Genomic DNA, 8,778 nt, shown 5'->3' on the forward strand with positions numbered 1-8,778 from the left:
TTCTCCTGTATTTTCTTCTACACAGTTTTAATTCTTACATTCAGGTTTATACTCCATTTCTAGTTCATCTATGCATATGGTGAGAAAAGGGTCAGGTTTATTTTCTTACCTATGGCTATCCAATTGTTCCAGCATCATTTGTTGAAAAAATTGTCCTCATTGAATTAAAGGTGCTTTAGCACCTTTAATGAAAATCAGTTGACTGTATGTGTGAATCTAGTTCTGGAGTCTTTTCTGCCCCACTGATCTGTTTGTCTATGTACCAAGATCATGTTGTCTTGATCACTACTATAACTTTATAATGAGTCTTGAAATCAAGTATTCTAAAACTTACAGCTTTGTTCTTTTTCAAAATGGTTTAGCTATTCTAGGTCCTTTGTATTTTATATACATTTTAGAATCATCTTGTCAATATCTTAAAAAAAAAAGCTTATTGGGATTTTGACTGGGATCGTGGGGAGATTTGGGAATAATTGATCTTAATAGTCGTCTAATCCAAGAATATGGTATATCTCTCCATTTATTTAGGTCTTCTTTAATATTTTCAACAAAATTTGTAGTTTTTAGCATCCACATCTTGCACATCTGTTGTCAAATTTAACAGTATTTAACTTAACAGGTATTTCATGATTTTTTATGCTACTATAAATGGTATTGCTTTTTTCAAAATTTTCAATTTTTTACTGCTTATAGAAATATAGTTGATGTTTGTATATTGACCTTATATCCTGTGACCTTGCTTAACTCATTTATTCTAGCTTTTTTCCCTTTTTTTTAAAAACAAATGCCGTAGAAACTTCTACATAGGCATTCATGTTATTTATGAACAAAGACAATTTTACTCCTCCGTTTCCATCTGCGTGCCATTTATTTCTTTTTCTTGCTGCACTGGCCAGGAATTCTAGTACAGTACTGATGGAAGCGTGAGGGCGAATATCCTTACCTTATTCTTGGTCTTAGGGGAAAACACGCAGTCTTGCACCATTTACTATGAGTCTCCCCATCATACCTTTAACTCCTTGCTTATTCACGTTGTGTTGACCACTGCAGAAAAAGCAAATAGCAAAGCCTGTGGACTACTTTGCTCTTTAGTCCCTGAGCCGTAGCCATTATTCACCTAGTGGCCTTACAGCATGTATTGTTTCAGACAAATACAGTATAAGCCTTTTACAATTAAGTAGTGGCAAATGCCCATTTGATCTAGAGCAGTGGTTTACAACATTGGCTGCAAATGAGAACCACCTGGAGAACTTTTAGAAATTCTGGTGCCCAGGCCGTACATCAGACCAATTCCATCAGTAGTCCTGATGGAAATGTATACTATATTAAATTATATATTAATTTATACAATCTTACCACAGCTCTATAATGAAAGGACTGTTTGTTGTGCTCATTTAATAGATAAGTAAACTGAGGCTTAGAAAGAAGATAAGTAACTGGACCACAGTTACTGAGGTACATTGACTCTAGAACCTACCCTTAATTCAGTTGCCTGCCAACTGGCTGTGTTAAAAAAGTAAAAGGCATCTCACCCCTCCCCTCCACCTCTCCATGGTTCTGGTGATCTTCTGGAACTAGTCTAGGATGCCGTCATATTAGGACTTGTCTCCAGTAGTGTGTTAGTCTGTTATTCATTCATTCATTTGTTCACTCATTCACTGGTTTGTACTGAGTTAATATCTGCATGGTGCTATGTGTAGATAGGTCCTAGGGTGAGGGAATGAGAATAACAGAGCAGCTGAGCTCAGAACAGTAGCAAATATAAAATTTAGAAGATTGCAAGAGGAAAGAGGGTAGGGAATAGATGCCTGGGAAGTGGTTGCTCAAGAATCTTTGACTAATCAGTTCAAGTGTGTAACATAATGTCTTCTATGCACTGGTGTGTCTCGGCTGGTCAGTGTGTAACCCCATTAACTCCCCCAACCCCAGATTTTTTTTTACCAAGCTTCTTTTAAAGTTCTCTTATAGTTTTGGGGTCCGAAAGACATCTTTTCCAGACTCGTGAGAAAGAGTACGATACCTGGCCAGGTGAAAAGGGTATGGGACACCAAGAAGGGAATTAACATTTAACGAATGCCTACTGTGTTCCAGGCATCGTGCAAGATACTTCTCATGGGTTATTCCATTTGATGTTTATGCCACTCCTGAGGAGTAGGCATTATCCCAGTTGTACAGATGAGAAAACAGGTCCTGAGAGGTTCAGTAATCTGCCCATTGTTCACAAACCAGGAGCAGGTGAAGCTAGGTTTGAAACCCAGGTTTGTCCAATACCAAAGCCCAGGCTTTGTCTGCTGCTCAGAATTGTCCATAGAGAGACAGCAGTGGTGCTTTCCTCCTGAATGTCTTAGCATTTCTAAATCTCAAGATGACCCCTCTGAAGCATGGGTAAGAGATGCAGAAAAGAATATTGAAAGAAGAATTTCAAGATTAGGGAGGAACAAGGTGGTGTAAGTCAGATGTAAATCCATGGTGGAAGATGGTAGGGAGCTCTCATCCATTTCATAATTCCATTCTTGAATGAATTTGAGAAGAAATCAGCTGAGGATGTCCTTTAAGTTGGATTAGGGGTAGATTTTTAGTATCTTTTTTTAACACCAGAAAAAAAGCAAAAAACAAACTTAAAACCCCTTTAAACTAGGTTTAAAAGAAGGAAAGTCCGTAGGGCTTCTCCCAGGAGAGCTTGCAGTCAAAACCCTGGAAATGGATTGTCCTTTGAGGAACAGCCCTTCTCTGAGAGATTTTTGTCTCCAGGACCCCACCTGAGTCACACTTTTCTTCTGACCCCATATTTGCTTTGTCACAAACACCAGCTGACCTGCAGCCTTGGGCATTCATGTTCACTCAGAGCATTCTTACATTTTGGGTAATTTCCGTGTGCATATGTTTGTTTTAGGTACAAACAAAAGGACAAATAAGAATTTCATCTCCCTTGTGATATTAGGGGAGTATGTCAGAAAGACCTTAGGAAAACTCGTGGGTCCCAGCTTTTCATTTCTCACGTGAGGAAACTGAAGGCCAGTGAGTCTTATGTGCTTTCCCCTAAATTTCTGAAGTCACTTGGTGACAGAGTTGCAACTTCAAATCAGGTTGTCCAGCTCTGCGTCCACCAGCAAGGGTGGGCTTCCTGTCACAATGGCTACCATCTTCCTTATGCGTTTGACTTGTTCTTCACCCATAGATTCTTCAGAAACCAACCCCAGAACTCAAGCACCAGCTGGCTGCTTTCTCCAAGCGCGTGGCCGGTGCCGTGACCGAGCTCATCCAGGCAGCGGAGGCCATGAAAGGTAGGCTGGATTCGCTCGTGTCGTCCTGTGGGGCAGTCTAGACAGCAAACTGAGCAGAGAGGATGGGCAGCCTACACAGGCCCTCTCTTGGCAAATGCAGTCAAAAGGAATACAGCGAGGAACTTTTTTTAAGAAGCAAACGGGAGTAGGGTTAGACTTAAAAAGTAATGTTCTCCTGAAACAAGTCTTTTCTCCAGTCTTTGTATTAAGTGCTTCAACTTAAATGTCGTGATCCATCTAGAACCGCTCACTTCTCTTTTAAGGGTCTTGCCATCCATTTTTATCTGCATTTTCCTTCATCAGAATATTTATTCTCATTTAAATAATACACTTGATGTTTAGAAACGGGGCTATCTGGGCAGTATATTGTTTGCACACCCCTTCGTGGTTATGAAGAAGCAATCAACTCACCCGGGAGGGGTTTTCTTACCAATTTCCCTTTGTTTGCATTTGAGGGGAATGGCTATTCCTCCTGAGTTCCCAGGAGAAAAGAATGACAAATCTCTGTTCTCAGCATAATCTCAAGTCTCCTGAGGATGCTTACTTGCATTCATGAACTTTAAGTTACAAGTCAGAGTAAAACTCAAGCAGGCCTTGGTCAATGAGATCTCGATTTTTGAAACTATCATTGGTGACTGATCCTGTGGTAGGGCTGTCTATACAACTGATGGAGAAAACCAGGATCAGACAGGCACTCCCCACCCCGACCCCTGCACCCAGCTGATGTTAGTGACAGCTGGAGAAAAGATCCCTTAGGGCAATGCAGCTAGTCAGCTTATGGAGCATTCCTGCATGCAAATCCTGATATTGTTTGTAATTAAGTCACTGCCCTGAGGTCTGCAGCTACCAAGAATGACCCTCTTTGGACTGCTTTTAGGAACAGAGTGGGTGGATCCAGAAGACCCAACCGTCATTGCAGAAACAGAATTACTGGGGGCTGCAGCATCCATTGAGGCTGCTGCTAAGAAGTTAGAGCAACTGAAGCCGAGAGCAAAACCAAAAGTGAGTGTCCGCGTGTGGCTGCTTGTCTGATGTCAGTAGGTCTCCCGGTGGATGGCTGTGAAATGGAGCCAGATGGGCTGCAGGGAGCTCGTCTCCTTCCCTGTAGTTGGACTAGCAAGCTGCAAACCTGTTCTACCTGCCCAGCACCTTTTTACAGGGTATGGAAAAAAACCCAAGGGTGGGTCTTTCAGGTTAACCATCCCAAGAAATACCTTTGGGTATCCAGAGGAAGAATCCCGGCATTTACAATCTTGACTTCGTTCCACTATTACATAAAGCAGGTGTTGGATGTTTTCTATAGAAGGTCCCTGTTGCTGAATGTGAGATTGTCACCCTCTCATTTTCTGGTTTCCATAATGCTTTTCACCAGAAATAGCAATGCTGGGTCTCTCCTTTTCTTAAAATCAATAGAGAATAGTGTGAACCTCAAAAGTGGACCCGGTAACAGATTTTTTCAGTATATGCTGGAGACTGTGGTTGGCTGGTGTGTTTTCTCCATCTATGTTTGTCATCTAGATAAATGTTGAGAACTTAGTTACTAAGATCATAAGTATGTGTTAAGAGAAAGTCATTTAAAAGAAAGAGATACTTTAAGTAAGGACAGTAGAGAGGACAATTATTACCAAAAAGAATGGTGCCCTGGTGCTGTCCAGGGGGCAAAGCCCAGCCCTGTAAAGAAGCCACAGTCACCCTGCCCCCATGGCTGTCTTCAGTGGGAAGATGGTAGAACCAGAGGAGACCTCTTTATCTTTCTATTCAAGCAAGTCCCTACTGGTTCCTGTAACCTCACCTCCCTTCCGAGGATCCAGATACCTTAGGAATTAAAATCTGGCTCTTCTCTTCAAAAAAAAAAAAAAGTTGGATCTCCCAGTTTAGGTGCCTAAAATTCTACCTTTTTTAAAAAAAAAAAACCTAAGGCTGGAGTTTGAGTACTGGAATATACCAAAGCGCTCAAAGCAGTGCCCAGGCTGATGCTGTATGTAAAATAGACATGGACATATAGTGAATCTGTTAGACTTGCGGACAGTCTCAAAACCATGGAATTCTTAGAGCCAATCTCCTAATAGTCACTCTAGATTTGATAAAGGGATTTTTAGAATTTCTCATCAAGATGTAATTTAAGATTTTTGGCCTCTGGTTTTTGAGTTTGCCAGGGTCCTCTTTACTGGCCTTAACCTGAGGGTCTTAGGTGGTCTAAATTTGTCCAAGTTTTTCTCAACAAACTTCAGAGCTAAGTGTAGGTGTAAGGGCTACTCCATTTTCTAGACTTGGCTTTATTTCTGCTTTATAAAAATAAGTTAATCATGAGTAGAAAATACTTTCAGCTAAGAAGCGGCAGCCATTGACTGAGATTTAGAGGCCTTAAACTTAATTAGTTTTTCCTTTTCCTTATCTGATTCACCACATACTTTCCTCTCTCCGGAAAGCTCTGTCTGCTAGTGCTGGGGCCATGTCAGTTGATGCACTTTCTCCTGGAGAAGTAGCTTGGCGCTAATTCACGTTGACCCTTCACCGTATTCTAAGAGCTGCAGTCCCAATCCCTTTCCCATTGTCTTTTGCAGGACCCTTCTGAGCTCTTGTGTATCCCTGAATTCTGGCTTCCCCCTGTCCAGCTATTGATTTATCTCATGATTCTTGATCTGAAAAACAGTCATTAGAGTTCCTATTCCATAGGATTGTTGATATAACAATTAAATGAGATAATCTAGGAACACAGTACCTGACATACCATAGATGTAGTAAGCAGTCAGCATATCACCATCACTGAAAATATGATTCTAGGACTTTTATCTACTACCTCCTAGGAGAATGCCTGAAATAAAAATTATTCCATAGATCCATGAGCTGATGGCCTTAGGAAAAAGAGGAAAAAAAAGAAAAAAAAAGGCTAAAAGCACATGTTGATTGAATGCCAAGCATGTGCTAGGCAATCTTCTAGGTGCTTTACATAGATTAACTCATCTGGTCCTTACAGCAAGTCCACGAGGAAGCATCGTTGGCGTCCCTGCTCTAGGGATGCAGAATCAGAGGCAAATTACTTGCCAGAGTCAGATGGCCTTGACGGAGCTGGAAGCAGCATTGCGTGGGCTCTGGAGGTGGCAGTTTCAGGCCATACCAGTCCTCTGGGCCTACCCAGTGTCAGAAACTCCGGTGCAGTCCCACGGGGGAGGTTTCTGATTTACCTGTGCCACTTGAGCCATTAATCCCACCTCTGGGAATCTGTCCTGAGGAGGAAATCCAGAGAGGAAGAAAGTTCTGTGTGCGTGAGAGGATTGTTTCTTTCATCCTTGTTCACAGTAGCAAGAATTTGAGTGTCTGCTTGAAGGAAAAGTATGTAGCTACTCAAAATAATGGTTGATAGGACTGTGTAGCATGAAGAAGACGCTCCTGGCATAATATTAAGTGAAAACTAAAACAAGGTGTGGAATCATGTACTCAGTATGGTCACAGCTCTGTTAAAAGAAACACTTGTGAATGAAGGAGACAGATGGGGGATGTGCAAGAATGATGGTGAGATTGGAGTGATGGGAGGGTCTATGTTTTAAAATTCTGTAAGACAATGTTTTAAAAATAACAGCACTTAAAAAGTTTGTGATGACTGCCACCCTGGGCCAGTGGGCATTCCCTACGCTGCCCTAGGATCATCTAGCCTTTCTGTATATAGTGTGGGTTTTTACAGAAAGCCAAGGTCACAGTTGACATAACTGTTGAGTTGAGTCCCTTCCTTGGAGGTACCTACTCTGGGTTACTCCCATCTTCCTATTAGGAAGGGTACTTGGTCCTTCTAGAGTCTTTAGTATGATCTCTGAAGTTTTACTCTACCCAGTGACCAGAGGCTCCCACCACATGGCTTATGTTATCCATAAAACTGTTTTGAAGAAATCATCAACCTAAACCACAGTTTTTGTGCCTGTCTGGGAGTGCCATCTGCTCTGTAGTAATATCGACATGAAATAAAATATTGTTCTTGACTTCAAGAAGGAATTTTTTCCCAGTTTAAAAAAAGAAAAAATCCCAATCTAACATCAAAAATCAACCAGTCTTTTGAGATTAACCAGTTCTTCCCATCCCCTTCCAAAACTAAACTCAGTCAATTAATCACAAATCCTCAGAATTCTGTAAGGAAGCAATTGCTGTTTCACCTCTACCCCTGTAACTCACATACAAACCTGCAGGCACCCACTATCGGGTGAATATGCTTTGCTTCCATATCTGGGAAGCATTTGCACTGCTTTGAGGGAGTTTGGGAGATGGGCAATGTTTTTGTTTAAATTGTTTTGCTCACCACATTCTCAGGTTGCCTGTTTTAATAATAGAATGGTCTGGGGTTTATTGAAGATGGTTCCTGGTATATTCCCACCTCAGGCCCTTAACACGTAAGCACCTCTTTTTGCCTGGAATCTCCCAGACACAAATAACAAATTGGCATCGCTGAATCCACCGTTTGCTTGCGAAGATGGTGTAAAGGCAAAATGAGAATGTCGGTGAGCCCTGGTGCATGTGCCTATGATACTAATGATGGCGCCGTTTCCACACCTGCAGACACACTGTGCTCCACAGACAGGTAACAGAGGTGCCCCAATGGCGTCCCCCCCCAACTCCCCCCAACCCCCCCGCGGCTGCAGCCTGCCATGCTGTGCCCATTCTCAGCTCAGTCAGACCTGGATGCCTTTCTGCAGGCCTCTGTGTGATATGTTTGATATATTAGGTTGTTATTTAATCCAACTATATATCAAACATATTCCTACAGTGTCTTGCCCTGTCTCCGGGGGTTCCTAATATAGCTTAGAAGGCAACAGGAAAGAATATGTTAGAATCACAAGTAGATTTAGAAGACGGAGTACTCATTACATTTCATTATGTTATATCCCATTTCTTGTAGCATTTAAAACCTGTATCCGTACTGCTAGATTATTTTGTTTATTATAGAAACAAATAATAATTATTGATGTTTCATAAGAGCTTGAGATATTATGTATAGTTTAGTTTTGTGCAGTGATGAGTCCTTAAAGGATGTGCTCGGTGGGGAAAAAAAAAACCCATGTTTGTGATACGGGGTCAGGATTATAACCTCCAAACACATCTGGATTTATATTTCATTTTAGTTCAGTTTTATCCTGATCTTCAATTTAGAAATTAGTAATTTTCATGATCAAGCTTTCAGCAAAAATTCAAGCACAAATCAACTATGTAATGTTGCTTTACACCCATAGTAACAAAATGTATAAACCAGATCAGCCAAACCAAATGTATGGATGGTGAGTCACTGGGTTTTATATAAACTTTGGAGGACTAAGTATATCTAATAAAGATAACATAGTGTGGATTATACTCTGTCTGTTGAGTTTCCTGTTATAGGTTAACTTGTCAGTAGAGGTTGATAATATTTAGAATATGCCGACAATCAGAAAGTAATTCCACAGCCTAATTGGGTGCAACAGGAAGTTCAGGATTATGAAACATTTTTTTCTGGCACGTAACAGACTTCTTT

The 8,778-nt window shown here is 41.1% G+C and overlaps 1 protein-coding gene across 8 annotated transcripts in view; it reads left to right on the forward strand.

The window, feature by feature from the left end:
* TLN2 (talin 2) overlaps positions 1-8,778 on the forward strand; it is a 447,219-nt gene that overhangs the window by 422,487 nt on the left and 15,954 nt on the right. For all 8 annotated transcript variants that reach the window (XM_082444639.1, XM_082444638.1, XM_082444643.1 and 5 more), the window contains 2 exons: positions 3,179-3,284; positions 4,162-4,286. In XM_082444639.1, coding sequence (XP_082300765.1) covers positions 3,179-3,284; positions 4,162-4,286 — 231 coding nt within the window. The remainder of the gene's footprint in view (positions 1-3,178; positions 3,285-4,161; positions 4,287-8,778) is intronic.

This window comes from Balaenoptera physalus, assembly GCF_965194825.1.
Source record: "Balaenoptera physalus genome assembly, chromosome: 2".
Taxonomy (NCBI): Eukaryota; Metazoa; Chordata; class Mammalia; order Artiodactyla; family Balaenopteridae; genus Balaenoptera; species Balaenoptera physalus.